The sequence below is a fragment of the Paramisgurnus dabryanus genome, chromosome 9 (genome assembly GCF_030506205.2).
Source record: "Paramisgurnus dabryanus chromosome 9, PD_genome_1.1, whole genome shotgun sequence".
In the NCBI taxonomy this organism is placed as follows: Eukaryota; Metazoa; Chordata; class Actinopteri; order Cypriniformes; family Cobitidae; genus Paramisgurnus; species Paramisgurnus dabryanus.
Window position 1 is genome coordinate 21,148,080 of NC_133345.1, and position 21,582 is coordinate 21,169,661.

General features: G+C 37.8%; 1 protein-coding gene across 3 annotated transcripts in view; it reads left to right on the top strand.

The window, feature by feature from the left end:
- The first annotated feature begins 56 nt into the window (after positions 1–56).
- frmd5a (FERM domain containing 5a) overlaps positions 57–21,582 on the top strand; it is a 97,594-nt gene continuing 76,068 nt past the window's right edge. The window contains exon 1 of one of the 3 annotated variants that reach the window (XM_065283114.2): positions 57–541. In XM_065283114.2, coding sequence (XP_065139186.1) covers positions 440–541 — 102 coding nt within the window. In that variant the 5' untranslated portion in view covers positions 57–439. The remainder of the gene's footprint in view (positions 542–21,582) is intronic. The other 2 variants (XM_065283113.2, XM_065283112.2) reach the window with 2 other exon arrangements.

Here is a 21,582-nt window from a genome sequence, read left to right on the forward strand (position 1 = left end):
GTTGTAATCTAAGTTCTAATTTGTTCTAATGATATCCCACATATTTCATTCCCGAACTAAAATCCTTTGTCCACTGACAGCATCCTTGTCTTTCATTGTCCATTTCAAACGCGTCCTTATTTGAAAAGCGTTACCATTGGTTGGCGAGCGTGTCAATCAGCTACAGTGAGCCCGCCCACTTGCTCAAATATCAAACGGTGAATGGTCAACAGTCGGTCTGCAACTGTCTACTCGTAACCACAGCGACTTCATCTGGACCTGGATGCGTGCTGGAGGAACCTGCTCACAAATCTAAAATACCTAGAGCGCGGGAATAAGATGACCACGTCTTGGGTTGACATGTTTCAGCTGGGCGACCGAAGAGTTTGGTCGATGTGACATTGCTTGAGTTGTTTTTGTTCTGGTCCCGGACGCAGACCGGCGGTCGCGCGCTGAGAAGATGTTGAGTCGGCTGATGAGTGCCAGCGTCAGAAACCTGGAGAGAGAGTACTTGTGTACCGTCAGACTGCTGGATGATACCGAGTACACCTGCACCATTCAGGTCAGTTTCACCTGAAGAGAAGCATCGATCAGCCACACGCGTGCCGCAGACCTTTTGTTGCGGGCTTGTGTGTGCGTGCGCGCGCAGTGGGTTTAATAGCAGGTGCCGAGAGCATCCCCCAAAACCAATTGCATCTGTGGTGCAATTGTCGTGTGATTCGGAGCAGTATGTCTGTTATAGAATGAAGAAGAAATGTAGTGTTTTGGCGTACAGTGTGGTTGTTTTGTGCTCGTGACTATTGTTGATGTGTTACGTGCCTTGAGGTGTAAGCATTAAAACGCAACACACAGAAGTGCCATATATAAATCTTGTGAGCACCTTACCATGCTAATTTATGTGCAAAATCAAGTATTGTCTATAGTTATAGTTTCGTAATTTGTGTGTGATTTGGACATTTTTTTGAGATTCCAGCCATGTCTGACAAAAGACAGGATCAGAGTGGGAAAGGAAATTGTAACTTTTTGCGTATGTGATCACTCAGAATATGGACTGGGTAAATACTAGACATCAGAAAAGCTCAATCAAGATTAAAGGACTGACTTTAAAGAATCAATTTGTTTCAAGCACATGTTCCATTTACAGTTAATTGTAATATTATTGGAAATGCTCCAGATCCATGAAAGTGTTATATGGATTTTGGCATGATGTCAACATAACTCATCCATTAATAATGCACAGTTTTCTCTCCAAAGCTGCCCCTCGGGCCCTTGTATATCAAGCAGTTTAGTTGGTAGACTAGAGTATAGATAGACCATTGGGTTTAGCAGCACGGTCTGTACAGAAGAGCATGAAATCCTGTCTGTTATTCACTGATGAACAGTGGGTTACATCATAAAGACTGAGGCGAGTGAAACTTTCCTCACAAAAAAGTTTTGCTAGATGTTTCCTTGCTGACATTTATTTATTTTAACTGACCCATCATTGTGCTCTTAAGAAACTGGTGGTTGTCAAAGCCGTCTTTACTTATCTTGTAGACATTACTTATGACCACACAGCAAAAGGATACAAAAAGAAGATATAGGCATAATTAACCGAAGCACATCATTTGTTATAACAGGAGAAGTTGCCTTACACCTATGTGCAGGTTGCAGTATTTTTCATTTGTCTTTGTTTCATGTCTAGCTTGAATTAAAACGGTAGACCGCAGATCGCTTTCCATTACAGTCAATCTGAGAGCATCCCAATTCTCAGCCTTCAGAAGTCTGTGAGGACGTCGGCTCTTGGATGACACGCACACTCCCTCAGGGCTTTTACAGTGTTTCAACACATCAAAACAATCATTGTGTGTTAGAGAGGAAAACCCAAGACATTTTCAAGAGCCATCCGAGGGAACTTAAAACAGCCTTTATGACAAATGCATGCTTGTTTTAATGCCGCAGTTCCGCTTCGTGTTGACTTGTCAATGTTTAAAGCCTTGTAGGATAGTTTGTGCTTTATTTTTTTGTAAAAAGGAAAAAGTAAGGAAATACACTGGACGGTCCTCAGCAAAAATGGGGAGTAAATTCCTGGCCAAAAAGGTTAGGATTTGTGCCTCAAGACATCTACTTTGCCTGTATTAATGTATATATAAAATATGTTGAATTTATAAAAGAAATACGTTGAGTCATAAAAGCATCTGCTAACTGAATAAATGTAAATGTACATCCTACAGTATGTAAAGGCAAAAGCTTTAAACTATGATTTTTTTTTTTAAATAATTTTAATAATTTTTGCTCTCTGTGAAAGAAGGCAAAAAACGAAAACCACATTTGAACTGTTAACGGTATATTTTTATATAATTCTTTATCATAACATTTTTAAAGTTTTAACTTTTATCATTTGACTGCTTAATAAAGCATACAAAAGTAGGGGAGAGCGGGCACAACCTATCACTTTTTGGTTTTGGCTCAATCATTAAAAAAATATTTAAGTTTGATTAATTATATTTTTACACAAGCAACACACACATCTCTGCTACAAATTAACATTTAAAGTTTTTTTCTATTATTTAGCATTCTTGGACAATTACACCAAACGTGACAGAAGTGCAAACGTTACAACTTACCCCATAGGTGGGGTTAATTGTAACAGGCAGGGGGTTAGTTGCAACACTTGCTCAAAATTAAGTTTGCAGGCAGATATTTCAATACTATTTTGTCTATATACTTGAAGTGGATATTGTTTATATATCTGTCTATAATAGACAGGTATCCACACTATATTCATTCATTCAGCCCTTTTCTAACAATAGTTCAATTATAAATGGATACAAATGTATAAATATGTGAGAAAAAGCAGCACAATTATGACAATTTTTTTTATATGTGACCCAGTCTGTAATAACCATACTACAGTTTCATTTCATTAGGATTTTATCTTTGAGGTGACCTTATTCAATCAAATATTAAAGATATGAGCAAAAATAAATTTGCAAGCACATTTTATTTTCTTGGCAGCCAGCAATCATTCGTGTGTAGCCTATTTAAAACAACGGCAAGAATTACGCTAACGTTAGCGGTTTTCATATCGTAAGTGCTGAGGGGTTAATTGTAGAGCTGCAACTATCGACTATTTTTTCAACCGACTAATCTATCGATTATTTTTTCGATTAATCGAATAGTCTAATGATTTTTTTTATACATATAATTCCCCAACAAATAATAAATGTAACATCTGCCATTAACGCCAACATTTTATTTAAGCATTTTCTTAATTAAACAAACACACAAACCAAAATTTTCAACATGAAAAATAAAGTGGCAGTGCCACTTTAAAAGAGGCATTATTCACCTTAAACAATAAAATAGGCATATATTAATATTTTAAACATTAGTTTATGATTAGTACATGCATTAACTCAGCATTAGTTCAGACTGAAGTAAAAATAAGTTCATTGTGATTCATGAACCCTTATATAAAATGTAATGGTTATATTATTACTGTTAATATTATTACTATTAGTAGTACTGCATTCTCATTTAACTTTAACATTTAACTTTTCTTAAGTTCCGGGTAAAAAACAAGTTCAGTTAGTATGATCTTCTAATATTTTATAAACAGCGTTTACGCCGCTGTTACTTTAAATAAACGCATGTCAGGAATACCTTACAAGACGAGCTTCTGTAATATCTGCGCACATATTCGCAAAAAAGACGTTCATTGGGAACTCCGCACTGCCAGCTGGCTTTCAGTGCACGCGGGCACATGCCTATCAGTTCTCAATGTGACAGTAACTTATTATTTCATAACTTCTTAATATAAAAACATGTCCTGCTCTTTATTTACTGTTTCAACATACTGCCCAGAAGCGATGCAATGTCACGTCTGTCAGGCGTCTCGCAGCTCGTATTAAACGAAGATGTAAACGCAGCTGTATTAAGCACAATATGTATTGATTCTATTGTTTATAGAGTAAGTATAAAAACTTACTGTAATAGTTCAAATTCTTACGCTGACGTCTCGTCATTTTGAGGTCGGAGAGCCCCAGGTTTTCTTTTAAGATGATCATACACAGGTGTTGCGCTGCTGTGGTATGCCATTTCAGTTTTACACAGTATGTGTTTTATTTGGTCTCTGCTTAAAGTATTCCCACACTTTTGATCGCGTAACACTTGTATCACCCGGTCGGAGCTGAAGCCGCCTTCATTTCAAAATGTAAACAGTGCGACGCATCGACGCATTTCCGGCAAATCGACCTAATTACGTAATCGACGTAATCGACTACGTCGACGCGTCGTTCCAGCCCTAGTTAATTGTAACACAGCGTTACAATTAACCCCGCTGGGTCAAAATATTTTCAGGCCCACCTAAAAAGTTGCTAAGAGCTGCAGACATATTTCAAAATGATGCTATGTTTTAGTCAACAAGATACTGAATAATATGACATTGGATTTGGTATCTTACACACCCAACTTAGAAACCGAAAAGACATATGATGAAAACATTTACTTACATGCCACCAAAACACTTGTTCATATAACTCTCAAGAAAAACATTATACATTTCCAATAATTTGCGGGAGATCGTCTTTTGGCAACGTGAAAAAAATACCGGAAAAACCAAACCCTCAACCTTGTGCAACAATGTAAACAGTCCGTGTTACAACCAACCCCACGTTCGTTTTTGCCCTGCGCACCCCTACTTTAAATAACAAAAATAATTCATATTACAAAAATAACCATTATCCTGTGGTATTTTGCAGATGAATTTGAGAATGCTAGATGTACTTTTACACAGGCTGTGCATGCTTTTAGAGCGTGCCAGGCAGGGAGGTGAGCAGCAGGGTTGATATGGAGCTGGAGTCAGTCCAGTGTAACCAGCAGCAGGTGTGCTGTGTGCAGCAGCGCCGTGTTGTTTGGCACAGTGACGTAATGGAGGAGAAGCTGTGACAGAGAACCCTGCCAGCTTTTCTTTCTTTCAGTGCGAGGATGTGGCCAGGGGAACAATCCGCCCTCACTAGCTCGAGCAGGAGGGGTTGAGAGTGCACAGTCATTGTTTAACGTCTTTTTTGTCCTCCGCTGGTCCATGCTGGTTGCAGGCCTGCCAACTTACCTTCTGGCTTCCAGGACGCCTAGTCTGGGGACCGAGCTGATGAAAGGAGGAACTAGGTCACCCTTTTATTCTCCTCCACATTCTCTCCTTCTTTACCCCAAATATCTTGTTCCCACTATGCTGAGATTCAGTGCCTACAGGAAGTGCTTTCATCTCCAGCAGATAGTTTGCTTGAAAGCTCTCCAGTGCGGATCTTGTTGGAAGTAGTGCATTAGCCTTTCTTTTTCTTTTGAGGATGGGTGGAAATGCAAGGTTTGTGTTTTAGGCAGGGTGGTAAATAAATCATCTCGGGAATACGATTTGGTCACCATATGACCATGTTGTATTTCTTTTTTTGTGTATTTTCAATCAAATCTCTGATGATGCAATCTTTAAACAATTTCTCATTATTTTCACTGGACTTCAGTGAGTGCAGAACATCATTGTAAAGCCATATTGTATATGATATCATTTAAATATATGAAGCGTAGATAGTTGTGAAATTACAAAATGCTGACTATAGAGACTTTGTACTTGTAAATGGTTTATTTATATCACACCTTCTACTGACCTTTTATTGGAGTGAAGTCATTATACAATTAAGCAGTGGTAGTACATCAAACCATCAGTTGCTCATACTTTTATCATTTTTATTTGAAACTTTTTACCTGAAAAGTTTGCAGTGCAACTAGTTTTCTAGAGGTTGTGCTTCCATGAATTATGTATCATCTCTATATCTGCGAGAAAAGAGTTAGCGCTCATCATAATAAGACACTCTTGCGGAGGCAGTATGAATTTTACAAAGCCCACAGCACTTTTGCATCCATCGCTGTTGTTCTTGGTGATTGCAGGCAATTTGCAATCCTCTCACATCTCCAGGTCACAGTTAAAAAGCGCACAGACAAGCACGGCTAGTCTCCCATTAACAGTGGGATCATGAGAAGCGAGTTTGCGTGTATGTGTGTGTGTTAGGAGAAAGAATCGGTGCACACACCATGCACATGCAATTGTGTTGTCTAGTCACGAACACAAAATTTTTTATAAAGCTATGCATGTGCTTTCCTTGTTATTTGATTAGTTCATATAGACTTTGTTAAATATGGTACCCAAGTTTTTTCGAGCAATGGTCTTGTTTTAATTAAATTATTTAATTGATTTCAATAGTTAATATAAAATGTAAATGCTTAATTGAAACTAAATTCCCTTTATGAATTCTGTTAGGAACCAATAACTGCAAACAGCCTCTAGTAAAAAAAAATCTTCGTAATTTTTTCACTAAATGTTGTATTTCATTATAATGCTGTTGCCACACAAGTCGTTTCAGTGCATTACAGTGATTTTACCATAGAGACAGAGCGCAGTTATGCAAATTTGAAAACCACGCCCACTGGCGGGAACAATCCAACCGTCTCCATTGACTTTGTATTGCGAGAAGCCGCCTCCTTGTAATTTCTGGCTTATAACAAAAAACAGAATAATGCCTAAAAGCTGCTGTGTGACAATATGTACAGCTAACAAGCCAAAGAACCCAGAAATAAGTTTTTATAAGCTGTCGAGTCGTAAAACCCAGCCTTTAAGGAGAAAAAAGTGGATCGCCCACTACGTTTCCCCCTAGTGGATGCAGTTCTACTAATATGAGTACTATGAAAAGTTGCCTGTTTCCACTTTTGTGTCTTTAAACGCTCGTTTTTTGAGGTCGACAGCTTATAAATTTTTTTTTCTTTTTTTGGCTTGTTAGCTGTACACCTTGTCACACAGCAGCTTTTATGTATTATTCTGTTTTTAAGTTTAATCTGTAGATAAGTTTTTATAAGCTGTCGACCCCAAAAACGAGCGTTTAAAGACACAAAAGTGTAAACAGGCAACTTTTCATAGTACTCATATTAGTAGAACTGCGTCCACTAGGGGGAAAAGTAGTTTTACAGCTCGACAGCTTATAAAAACTTATTTCTGGGTTTTTTGCTTGTTAGCTGTACATATTGTCACACAGCAGCTTTTAGGCATTATTCTGTTTTTTGTTATAAGCCAGAAATGACAAGGAGGCAGCCTCTCACAATACAAAGTCAATGGAGACGGTTGGATTGCCCCCCCCCAGTGGGCGTGGTTTTCAGGTTATGACGCGCAAGGGCAACCCATCAACTGTAAAAGGCAATGTCATAGAGGTAAAACATGATCGTAAAAACAAATCTGCGGCCTTGGATTGGCCCCTTGTGTACTTTAGATGTTTCGGAATCGTAAGACCTGATGTGATGTCTGATAACAAAGCTTTCTGACGTTATATTTTTATGAGGACATGTTGGCACCTCTGCTTATTGTTTCTTCTGTAGTAAAGCCCAGAACTCTAATTAGCCCTAATTGCAAATGCACTCAACCGTGATGCAATGTCATGTGGTGAGAAAAATGCTCTTGAGATGCATTTCTGCATTCAAGATGAATTGTGTCTAAGCTATTCGCTGCAAAGCTTGCTGTGCTCTTTATGCATTTTACTCAAGCGCCATTAGAAAGGCACCATATCTGATACTAAAATCAAAATGTAAATAGAATTGTACAGTAATTCATTCAGTTTACATATTATTAAACCCACAAATTGTATCTGCCTCATGCAATATATAAGCACAGGCGTCTTTATCAGAAATCTGTGCCTTTCTTTTGCTTCCAAGCAGCAACTGCTGATGATTGCGTTTCTAAAATAGGTTCGAGCCATGATTTACTGTGACTGCTTTTCTCTCTGGCTTGCTCCTCCATGTCAGAAATCATCTTATGAGAGGATGATGAATGAAATTAATGGCTTTTAATCTCTTGGTGGCTCGAAAACCAGCACGTGTAAGTATGTGTGCGTTGGGTGGTTTAATGATTCGAGCCTGATGTGTTAAAGCATGTATATATTTTCGTGCGTGTAGGAGTTTGAAGAGGGCTTGAGTCAAGAAATCTTACTCGTAATAATCCCTGGCCCTTTAAGGAGCTTTATTTTCACGACTCCGGCTGAAAGTGGGATGTGTCTTTCTCTTTATGACTTTCTGCTTATCAGGCACAGCAGCTAAACTCTTATGTTAAATATTGGAACGATGCTTCCTTATAATTACGTTGATACTTGCAGAATAAAGCTGAACTTGATAACTTGATAATCCTTGTCAAGATGTCCAAACCCTCTGAACCCTCAGACAGCTGTCGTGGGTAAAGAAGAGATTGAAAAGCTTGCTGTCGTATACATTTTATAAGGGCTTTATAATATTATTTTTTCACAGACCTCACACATGAACAGAAAATTAAGTGTAGTTGCAAATATTTTACAGTACTTTTTTCAATGTCATGGATCAAATGTATGCAAATGTTTGCCATTAAAGGTTTCTATTGTAGCAAAACATCTGATGATCCATGTTATCCCAGCAAACTTGCACAGTTCATGTCAGCTTGTTCATTCAATTTGTTACTCAGAGGTGATATTTAAAGCAACACCAAAGAGTTTTTTTTACCTTAAAATAACGCTTCCAAAACAGTTTCAGTCGTTCATCCACTCTAAACAGGGTGAACAGCACTTTCACATTCGCTTTGCAGCCCTCTATCGGCCAAAACCGCACTAAAGAAGTTTCCAAACGTCGGGTAGTGGTCCTGTAGTCCGAGTGAATACTACAAAAACTTGCTTCACGGCAGACCTACAATCCAATCAGAGCCAGCTATGCCTCAGTATTTATGACAGTGGGTCATGGACAATTACGCTTCTAACCTGTAGGGGGAGCAAAGAGCCAAAACTCTTTGGTGTTGCTTTAATTCTTCATAAAACATTTATATTGAAAGGCAAACATTTTTACCATTTGTCTCAGACTTTTACATATATTCTGTTGTGAAAGCTTGCATTGCAGTAAGCATTGCACTGAAGTTGATTCAACAGCAAAGGGATGAATGCTCTTATACGCATGATATTACTGTAGGGTTCCTAACGGTTACTAGTGTGACTCCCCAGCAACGGGGCCGAAGCGTCAGCTAATAGTGTGGATGTCTCTGTGCACACACTGGAACAATAGACAAATGGTTCGGCTTACACCGCAAATAGATGAAATTTTCTTGTTCTCAGATTGACCTTTTTTCAACAGTGGCTTGAAATGGAAACCTCCCAGTATAATTTGGATGAAAGTGGCAGTTCGTCTTATAAAAACCTTTCCCTCCAGCACCTGACCTTATTCTCATTTTCCCACGCTGGTTGTGTTTTTGTGTTTAAACTCTTTACAAATTCAAGGCAGTATTGAATGCTCATGATGTCCAATTCTTTATTTTCATGTTGTTCCTGTTTAAAAGGAATGCGTCTAGGTTACACTCTACTGGAATTTCTGTAATTTAATGCTGGTGATTTCATTGGTCGTCATTTTCTTTTGGGGAATACTCGACTTGTTTCATTGGCTGGTCCTGAGAGCAGACCATGTGGTCTTTTATTGTATTGGCTAAAGTCTTCTTTTGGGTGCTTCTTTGGAAACTCTGATTTCATGTTTGTCAGGTCTTTGTGAAGTGGCTCTCTTTTTCAGCATGCGGATCAAATGCTTTAGTCTGAACTCCATTAGCCACCAACCATCACCATGTTTGTGTACTGGCTAACACTAGAGTATTTTATGATAGTATATACTAATCTCTGCTGAAATGCTGTTAATAAATTGATTTGGTTTCTGGTAGCCATCACAGGATTATGGCATTAAAGCATAAATAAAATGTTACCAATCTTTTTTATTACATTATTGATATAAAAATAGTTCCAAATGAAAACTTTCATACTTACGCCATCCCAAATGTAGGCAATATGACTTCTCCAGAAAGGAAATTCTTCAAAAAATGTTATATTAATCCACTGGAATCATTTATAGTTTTTAATGATAGATGTGTGTACTATTTGTATTTATTCATGCTTGCTTTATATAAGAAGGTAATATGACAGAATTTTAATATAAATGTGTCATAAATTCAAAACCTGCAAATTTGGGTGAACTATTCTTCTTTTAGAGGAAGAAAAATGATTTGCTTTCATGTTGTTACAAGCCTGAAAAACATAATCAGTACTGTGCAAAAGTCTTAGGCCACCAGCAGCTATTATTGTTTAGGCAAAGTTTAAATGTCCATGCATCCACATTTATTTTTCACCCTTCAAGATACAAACAGACAATACAGGAAATATACACTCACCTAAAGGATTATTAGGGACACCTGTTCAATTTCTCATTATTGCAATTATCTAATCAATAAATCACATGGCAGTTGCTTCAATGCATTTAGGGGTGTGGTCCTGGTCAAGACAATCTCCTGAACTTCAAACTGAATATCAGAATGGGAAAGAAAAGGAATTTAAAGGGACACTTCACCCATTTGCATTAAGCTTTGTATAGTTAGAACCCCAGTCATGTTTTTGAATGGTCATGCATCATTTCCTCAGTTGCCGCTGAGACAGGAGAAATACAGATTTCAGTGTTGCACTTCCTTCTTTCAATGATGTAAAAAGCATCATTTTGCATAATTGAAAGAAGGAAGTCCAATATCTTTGTTGAGGGGGTGAGACTACAAACACCCCTTTTCTCGGTCAAATAGGCACTAAATTCTAAATGCATGTTACATTTCGACTACAAAAATGACACACTTTCAATAAAGATTAATGTTTCAACGGGTGAAATGCTCCTTTAAGCAATTTTGAGCGTGGCATGGTTGTTGGTGCTAGACAGGCTGGTCTGAGTATTTCACAATCTGCTCAGTTACTGGGATTTTCACGCACAACCATTTCTAGGGTTTACAAAGAATGGTGTGAAAAGGGAAAAACATCCAGTATGTGGCAGTCCTGTGGGCGAAAATGCCTTGTTGATGCTAGAGGTCAGAGGAGAATGGGCCGACTGATTCAAGCTGATAGAAGAGCAACTTTGGCTGAAATAACCACTCGTTACAACCGAGGTATGCAGCAAAGCATTTGTGAAGCCACAACACGCACAACCTTGAGGCGAATGGGCTACAACAGCAGAAGACTCCACCAGGTACCACTCATCTCCACTACAAATACAACAAAAGAGGCTACAATTTGCACAAGCTCACCAAAATTGGAAAGTTGAAGACTGGAAAAATGTTGCCTGGTCTGATGAATCTTGATTTCTGTTGAGACATTCAGATGGTAGAGTCAGAAGTTGGCATAAACCGAATGAGAACATGGATCCAATGTGCCTTGTTACCACTGTGCAGGCTGGTGGTGTAATGGTGTGGGGGATATTTCTTGCCACACTTTAGGCCCCTTAGTGCCAATTGGGCTCCGTTAAATGCCACGGCCTACCTGAGCATTGTTTCTGACCATGTACCCATCCTCTGATAGCTACTTCCAGCAGGATAATGCACCATGTCACAAAGATCGAATTTTCACAGTATCACAGATTTTTTTTCATTTAGTTTGTAGTGAAGTGTTTGCCCAAAATGTAAAGTTTACATAAAACTTTAAAAGTTTAAAAACGTAAAAATAAAACTTATTGCAATAGTCTTTATTTTTGGATGAAATGTTCCTTGAGAAGACAGATTAGAGAGACAGTCTGTTCTTGCTCTGCATTTGCTGCTTTTCAAGTACAGCATTGCGTTGTCATCATTGTACCAATGCTGCTGAATCCGCTGTACACTGTCTGGGATAAACCCGCATTGCATATGTTTTAAGGACTGTGATTTTCTTTACAAGTCTCTCAGTTAACCACACTGCATGATGTTCATGCGTTTGCGTGTGTGGCGTTTGTTTGCGAAACGGTTGATGTCACAGTGTGTGCTCCGGATCATTCCACACTGTTGAAGGTATTAAAGATTAAAATGTGTGCTAGGCATTAATGTTTCATGAAGAGCAATCTGACTGCTGCATGGCTGATGTTTACCCTTGTCGTATTGCAGCGGTGATGCTATTGGCTGGCGTAGAGAACATGTTGGATTAAATAAGAGAGAGTGAGCGAGAGAGCAAGAAATAGTGTGCGGGAGGACAGAACACAGATATATTAATGTTCATTTGTGTAATGTGCATATACTGATATTTGTCACAGTGTCAGCTTCACTTGTTTTGGTAATTGATCACAATGATGTACTGTAAATATATCTGCAGTTTGAACTTATAAACAAAGAGGTTATTAAATATGTTTAGTGATCATAGATGGTCGTAGATGGTTCTGAAATGTTTAAAACATTTACAAAATAAAAACACACTCAATAAATGGCTGGGTTATTTTTTATTATAGCCCATTTATTGTTCCCATAGAATGAAGCAGGCAAAAAAAGCTTTTCTTTTAACAAAAGTTGGGTTTTGTCCAACAAGTTAATCTTCACATAGATGAATGTAAATGCATTTGCTAGAAATATAAAAAGCTGAATTTTGACTTCAAAAGTCATAAATGTTGTATTCATCTGTGAAGACTAGTTCGACAAAACTTTTGTTAAACACAGAGCTATTTTTTACCATAATCTAAAAGTCTATATAAAAATGAATGTTTTTTTTTGCGAGGGAACCAGTATCCCTGCTAACTTCCGGGTTAGCCTACAAAAATATGTCATACCTGTGCCACTCTATAGGGAGGGGTGTGTTTCAGGGTTAGGGTTTGTGTATAAATGTAATCTAGCACTGTTAAATAAACTGTTTGCATTAAGCTTGCATTGTGTTGTGCAAGCAGTGTGTGTGAGAGAAAACTGTATGAATACTTGATAAGTTTCTATTTGCAGTATCTGAAAAGGTAATAATAAGCATTTTATGATACAGAAGATTGATAAATGAATGAATAAGGTGATGTTCAGATATAAAACATGGAGTGTAAAACGCATAAATACACAACTACACCGTGTAGCTCACCAGAAGTAAATGCTTGTCTTTCTAAAAAGCTGGTTGACCACAGAGATTTACTGGTTAAGTTGTAACTATGAGGTTTGTTAGGGACCAGCATCCAGAAAACAACATATGCTGAGGGTGAATTTTCTCAACAGGGTACATCAAGAAAATCTATAAGAGGAGGAAATATAAAGTGCATTATTGAAGACTTGAGCTGGCATTTATAGCACATATATAGAGATGATAGACTAATAATTACAGGGAAGAATAGAATAACATTTCTCTCAGTGATACTTTTTTCACCTCTTTCATCCATAGCTGAGCTGAAATGGAAATAGCCTCTTAAAATGCAAGTTAAACAATTTGACACGGTTTGTTGGCCATATTCATGCACCTCAAATGTCTTAACAAGGTGCTGGGAGACCCGGAGGGGGCATTTCAAAGGGGACGTGAGGGGAAAATTAGCTGGAGCAGATTGGGCGTGCAAAAAGCAGGGTGAGCAGAACTCGCCTTTTAAGTCTTAGGTAGATGATTATCTCCAGTCGCTCTGCTGAAGCAGCGCACACACCGTCAGATACTCATCTCTGAGATGCCTGCTTCAGATGTTGACTGGAGGCTGTTGTGGCACATTAAGACCTAAATAAAATGAAATAATACATAAACCAGGCTAATGCCTGACCACTAATGTCAGCAGATTTGAAATTGGTCAAGATTTACATTTTTAATGAAGGGCCTAATAACTAGTAGATGATATTGAGCACTGGTTCTGATACGGCAGGAAAACCTTTTTCAGTAGTTTTGTGGGAACAGAACAGTATGTAGTTTTTGGACTATGTTGTCTCTCTTTCTGTCTTCTCTATTACTTACTCCTTTAATTTCAGTGTATTTCCTCCCTGTGCCCGTCTTTCTGTCTCTGTCTCAGATGTCCATGCCCGTCTCTGCAGGCATTCCTCATAGTGACTTGCCCGCTGTTGCAGTGGATCTATCCTTTATCTCATTTTCTTTGCCTTTCTTTGCCTCTAAAAATCCCTTTACTCTCCAGCTTTTTTAAAAGACCTATTTCAGCAGTATAGAAGAGTAAACCCACTAAACATAAAAGCTTTTTAGGGCTGGTTGGAGCCTCCTTTCTCTTGGTGTGCTACAGTATTGATATACCAGGGGTCAGATTTACTATCAAACCCTCATTTTGGCGGTAAATAACGATTGTCTGGATTTACTAAAGACATTCAGTGGATCATTAGCGCTGAAAAGGTGTGGTTGCGACCGACCTTATTGCACATGCATTTTTAGGATTTTCCCTTTCAGATGCAACATTTTTGGGAGGAGAGTATTTAAAGGAAAAATTTTCAATATGTTCTTACCTCAACTTTACACAATTTTTTCAATGCGTGCACTTTTAATCTTTGTACAGTGCTTCTTGAATGTGTTACCATTTAGCCTAGCCCCATTTATTCCTATGGCTCCAAACAAAAGTTTTATTTTGTGCCACCATACTTACTCGTGTAACTACTCATGTAACAGTCTTTAAAAAGGAAAAACATGGAAGTGTGTGGTGGCTTCCAAAATCTTGTCTGGAGCCATATAAATGGGGCTAGACTAAATGCTAACACATTCACGACGCGCTGTTCAAAGATTTAAAAGTTCAAAGTTAAAAGTGCGTGCATTGGAATAAGATAGATATGTAGTAATTCGTCTAAGTTGAAGTAAGAACAGTAAAATATTGAAAAATTGTGGTGTTTTCCTTTAAATTATTCACACAATGCAGTTTACTAATGTTTGCGTGTGTGATATTATTTTGTGCTTGAAATGGCTGCAGTTTTTGCTAAAAGAAGAGGCATCATATCAGAGAGGGACTGATACAAGGCAATTTTTGTAACATGTAACATGCATTTATTTGAAATGCCAGATTAACACATTATTAAAATATATTATTTGCCAAGCCATGTTATTTTTTATTTACCGAAGTAAATAAAGTGGAGTCACTAGAAGTCATCACACAATACCAGGCGTTTTAAAATTTCTTGTAAACCTTAATTTTTTGTCCTCCAGTTCTTTTCAGTGTATTACGGCTTCATAAACTGGGATTTCACACCCCAAATTTTACGCTGTGATGTGGTGCTGAACAGAAGCGCAGATAAACGGCAACAGCTCTGCTTATTTGTGACCCTGAACTAATTTGCCCTACTCTTAATAAATTGCATTGGTGATTATGGAAATCAGCTGTTGTGCCTGTGTGATTTAATTTGCCCCTTTTTAGTAAATAACCAGCAAATATTTCCACTCCCACCCTGGAATTGCGCTCTCACTCTTATTTGCCCAGTTTAGTCAATCTGGCCCCAGATCTCTAACAATGTCTGTCTGTCTGTCTGTCTTGTATTTTTCAGTAATACACATATAGATGTATTTGTATTTTTGAATGTATTTTTAAAAGACCCAAATTTGTATTTTTTATTATTATACATTTATAAACTCTTTAAAGGACAAGTTCGATATTTTGCACTTAAAGCCCTGTTTTCAGATTGCTTATGATGAAATAGAACGGTTTTGACTGAAATTTGGACATATGATGCTGGCCCGAGAATTTTCGGGTGTTTGTTGTACCCCCCACCTCTACAATGGCTGTATACTGTAGGTGCACTGGAACAATCCTTCCTAAAATGCATTAAACTTTCGTTTACAAAGATGTGAAACTCACTGAGTGGTCAGGGGTGTTCACTGATATGCTCACACAAAAATTGCTGCAAAAGATGCTTTCCAACAGGTTTAATTGTAGTTTTTGTCCAATTCCATTGACTTGTATTAGATGTGCTGTGAGGTACGGTATTACTCCGCCACCCGGAACAGAAATGTTGTTTGTATTCTTGCAATTGGCAAAGGCGGATTATCACCACCAACTGGGCTGGAGTGTCTATTGTTCAAGCTCTAAGCGGAAAAATATACGGGTGTGAGGCGTTTGGAACAATAGCTCCACAAGTTTACAACGAATGGTAAAACACCTGTTGGAAAGCATCTTTTGCAGCGATTTTTGTGTGAGCATATCAGTGAACACCCCTGACCCCTCGGTGAGTTTCACGTCTTTGTAAACGAAACTTTAATGCATATTAGGAAGGATTGTTCCTGTGCACCTATACAGCCATTGTAGAGGTGGGGGGGTGGGGGTGATACAACAGAAACCGAAAAGTCTCGGGCCAGCATCATATGTCCAAATTTCAGTCAAAACCGTACTATTTCATCATAAACAATCTGAAAACAGGGCTTTAAGTGTAAAATACCGAACTTGTCCTTTAAATTTATTTTTTTAATGTTAGTAGCATTGGATGTCTTGCCAATATTTATGTAAAAATAATCCCTTGCTAAATATTGGACACTGCTGACAGACTACACTTGTTTGGAAGAGTTAGCCAATTCTATTTATTATTTTAGAGAGTAAAGATTTTTGCTTAAATATTTGGTTTGATCACTATTGACACTTGTTTGTGTAGAGGTGATGTGTCCTTAGGTGTTCTTCTGTACTCTTGTGAAATATGATGTTTCAGGGAAGGGGAAATACGCTGAGACATCAAGGTGAATAGACAGTCATAAATATCCATTTTGTTCTCATTTATAGTTTGGGTCAGCGGATGTACCCAGCCTTTGTGACTAGTCTAGCTAAATTTCATCCATGGGGAATTTTGTATACGTATCTGCTGTCAGGAACATTACATTTTTTTTTAAATCTCCTTTTCTTTTCCTGTCCCCCTCCCTCCCTACCTCCCTCTCTCTTCCATTACGGATGTTTACCAATGCATCATTGTGGTAAGGGTGCTGTGTCCCCCGCAGGGTTTAGAGAAAAAGTGCAGTAAAAAGCCCATCTGTACTTCTTGAAACGAGAGAGAAAGAGTAATTGCAGATGCAGAATGGAGGGCTTCTCCTGTCTGAGTGAGGATATTACTTTTGTTCTCTCGGCAAAGGATGTTTTTCTCTTATTTTCAGAAAGGATTGAGAAAGGTCTGTTACTCAGGCGTATCTGAAAAGAGTTACAGTATAGTAGGAATGATAAGAGGGTTTTACATAAAAATATTTTGTGAGTCAACTGCATGAAGGAAAACTAACATGGGTAGAGAGGAAAGTATATAGAATATACAGAAGATATATAATTTTGATGCATTAGGAGTTGATGTAAATGGACATTTTGCAGTTAGTTACTTGCAGATGCTGTAATTATAGAAATGTATTTGATTGATAGTTTATTAGATTTATTTATGCTGCACTAATGAGAGGTTATGTGTTTATCCCTCCAGACAGAGTTGAGAAAAATACATATGTACAGAATGCATGTTGTTGTGGGTGTTTGTATGTGGGAGAAAGCAATATTAAAGTGTTTTTTTTATAATATTATGCATAAATTGTTCTACTACCTCGCTTATAATGATAGAAAAAATTGGAGCCCTGTGAAATCTCATCTTTCACTGTGACAGCCTAAGGTCAATTGTCAGGCGAGCATGTAGTCTCTGGACCAAGTGGCTCACAATGGTTATCTATAATATACCTTGCTTATTGGAGTCAAGCACCCAAGTTTGGACAGCCTTGCCATTTAAAACAGAGTTTGGGAGAACTGATCTATATTTAAAGGACAAGTTCGGTATTTTAGACTTAAAGCCCTGTTTTCAGATTGTTTATGGTCAAATAGAATGGTTTTGACTGAAATTGCGACATTTTCGGCTGCCCTGAGAATTTTCGCGTGTTTGTGTTTCAGCTCAGACCTCTACAATGGGTTTATAGGTGCACTGGAACAATCCTTCCTAAAATGCATTAAACTTTCGTTTACAAAGACGTGAAACTCACCGAGTGGTCAGGGGTGTTCACTGATATGCTCACACAAAAATCGCTCCAAAAGACGCATTCCAACAGGTTTTATCGTAGTTTTTACCAACTCCATTGACTGTATTAGACGTCCTGTGAGGTACGGTATTACTCCGCGCCGGGAACTTTGTTTCTATTCTTGCAATTGGCAAAGGCGGATTAGCGCCACCACCTGGGCTGGAGTGTCTATTATTCAAGCTCTAAGCGGAAGAATGTACGGGTGTGAGGCGTTTGGGGAAATAGGTCCACAAGTTAACAACGAATGCTAAAACAGCTGTTGGAAAGCATCTTTTGCAGCGATTTTTGTGTGAGCATATCAGTGAACACCCCTGACCACTCGGTGAGTTTCACGTCTTTGTAAACGAAAGTTTAATGCATTTTAGGAAGGATTGTTCCAGTGCACCTATAAACCCATTGTAGAGGTCTGAGCTGAAACACAAACACGCGAAAATTCTCAGGGCAGCCGAAAATGTCGAAATTTCAGTCAAAACCATTCTATTTGACCATAAACAATCTGAAAACAGGGCTTTAAGTCTAAAATACCGAACTTGTCCTTTAATGTAATGTAGATGGCTCGTCCTTTCTAAGTTGGTGGTACTTGAGCAGCTAAACCCACCATACAGTATCACCACATTTTGTAACAGTTTATGGTCTGGCTTCATGAGACTTATACAACCATTAAGCCCTTTGAACCTTTATCCATCTCTCTTTTCCTTTTGTTCCTCTGTTTTTTGTTAATAGTGAAATAGAAGAGGATCACAAGGGGCTGCATGGCTGTCCCGAACAGCACAGAGAAAAAAATTAAGTGCTTCTGTAATAAAGCAAAATGGCCTTATTGCATTTTTTCGTAGTTAATTTCATCCGCTGCACTGCCTTTTCTAATGATGATGAGATAATGTGAGAACACACACTAAGCTCTCACTGTGGGCACTGCTTGTACAAAAGTCCTAAACAAATAAACTGCTTTAACATACAGCAAGAACATTTGCATGCTAAGCAGTGCTTTAGAGAAATTTAAATGAAGTTTCAAATAAACTGAGCAGAATGAAAAACAGAGTTGTGATAAATAGAAAAAATACAGCGGACTCTGTTTTTTTTTCAGGTTTGCTGTGTATGTTATATATTGCATACTTTATAGAATAAGATGGAGAGGTTTGTATTGCAGTGGATTTGTTGTGAAAATGTCAGTTGTGTAATGCTATTTATTTATGTGTCCCTTTGTGTGGGGTCCAGGGTCTATGATGCTTTAGCTTCAGCCAAAAAATAATTTCTTTTTTCTAAAAAATTCATAAGCTCATAATTATTTTTCTCATGTTTAGCCATTTTTGTCTGACATATACTTTATTATAAAGCCTGTAATATGAGGTAATGTCATCATCTGTTTTCAGGGGAAATTAAAGACCCTGTTATATTAATTTAGGCTCTGTTTCAATCACATTTAGTGCAGTTGGGTGCAAAACATCCAAGAGCACATTTAAAATCTGGGAAGATTTTTATGTAAATCTACACTTTAAAAATACATGGGTTATTTCAACCGAGCGATGTGTGAGAAAGGGGGAAACCCAGGCTTTGGGTTTAATTTAATTGTTTTTAACCCAGCGTGTTTGTATAGCTCAGTTAGTGGAGCATGGGTTGAACAAGCAGCACAAAAGATTATGGATTAAATTCCCAGGAAACACACATACTAATAAAATGGATGCCTTGGCTTGTAATGCAGTGTAAGTTGCGTTGGATGAAAGCTTCTGCCATTAATGTAAATCTAACCCATCATTAAATCAAAGTGGGAGAAACCCAACCATTGAGTTAAAGGCGGGGTGCACGATCTCTGAAAGCCATTGTTGACATTTGTCGGTTAGTAGACATGCCTTTTACTGCTGATATGCTACAAGTGTATTTTGATTTCTGCCCGACTTCCTTTTCCAAAGAAATTCTCAAAAATCGTGCAACCTGCCTTTTAACTAGAAAATGTTCATATTTGACCCAACCATGGGTAGAAAATAACCCAGCATTTTTACAGTGTATTTTAGGTCAGTAATCACATGTAAGCAGGCAGTGAACCATGTTAAATAATTTGTCACTGTCATTTCTTTGCATCCATTGAAGCATACAAGATGATCTCTGGAACATGTTCAAATCACACTGGGATAACATGGATCATCGAGTTTTGCACAAATGTGTGGAGTTCATGCCAGACTGAGTGCGTGATGTTACAAGCCATGGGGGACATACTATACCAAATATGTAGATGTTCATCTAAATTTTTACTCAAATTGTAATGTTAAAATATATCATTTAAAACGAAAAATGCATTCAATAAAAAAAGAAAGCTCATTAAAGAACCCCCATTTTTTTCATGATTTTACTTTTTGGTGTGAAAGTGTAATCATGTCACTACTAGAGCAAGCTCCTGATTGGTTAATGCGGCGTGATTTTCCCTCAAAGTTCAGATTTTTCAACTTATGTGTTTTCCGCTGAAACGCTTAACTGCAGGAAGCCTATTCATTAGGGGTGTGACGAGATCTCGCGAGATTAAATGTGTTTCGCGAAATTACATGTGTCTCGCGAGATTTCTTGTGGAGGTGCTGGCCGTTTTTCAAATAAAAGACTGCATCCTTCGGAGGTCGCATTTTTAAACTCTATTTACTTCATCACTGTCTTATTAGAGACTATTAACAATTATAAAGTTTACTACTTATTTAGTTAATCGCAAATTTTTGTAATAAGCTCACGAATGTAATGCTCAGTTAATGATCTGAAATAAACCATGATGACGTATGCAGCCTGCATATGCGACCTCCGAAGGATGCAACTTTCTGTTTGACCCTTTTACAGTGCATGCATTATATTTGTCTTTTACTGCGTTTGCTTTTTTGTTTAGGTTTTACAATAATGTTCGTTTGGGAGCTCGTGTGAAGTCTGAGACGCGTTGTGTTTGTCTGTTGATCAGTGTCAGATGTGTCTCAGCAGATTAAACCCTCACACAGAGTTTACATGATTTAATGTTTGCAGATTCTTGCTCAAAAATGACAGTGGCTGTATAATTTCTATTGTAAAGAAATGGACATATATTAAATATTAATATGGATTTAAACATTGTTTGACTAAAAATAAGCATTTCTCTCCATCTAAAGTGAAAGTGAAGACAGCGTCCGCAAGACGAGGCCTCTATCGCTCCCTGCAGGCATTTGTTATAATACATACATAATGCTTTTTATTTATAGGCCACAAAATGTTGTTTAATGTAACTTGGTTTTAATACTTTATTTGAACCAATTATTATTGCATCTTCATTATTATGTAATTTTAAATGCTACTGCTCACTTGGGTCTATTTTTATTACCCCAAAATAACAAATTACTTCATTATCAGTTAGCAAAATAATTGTTAGGGCCAGTCCTTTATTAGTTAACACATTTATAAATAATGTGATTTCAGTTTCTTATTCATTTATTTTATAATTGAGGGTTTCTTAAAAAGTGTAAAAATATCGTCTCCTCTCCTGAACCCAATCTCGTGTTTCGTCTCGTCTCGTGGATTAAGTGTCTCATCACACCCCTATTCATGCTTTGCATTGATTTAACATGTAAATCTCTCACGCCACCTCTACCGTGTCTGGTGTGAATGCACAGTTAGACTACAATGAACACATGGAACAGTTTACTACCGCAGCAAGTTGACTATTCAAACCATGATTTACACGTGAGTTTTGAACAGTTTAAAGTTGTGCTTGTTGTTTGTCGTTTCTACGATCACAAATGCATATCTGTTATGTTCTGCTCAAGCCGTGCTGGCAAAGTTAATTGATCAGCTTGGTCATCTCCATCTGGATCAGATTTATGCTTGTATTGATAATAGTAAAGACAATTATATCTCCTGTTGTGAGCTGATC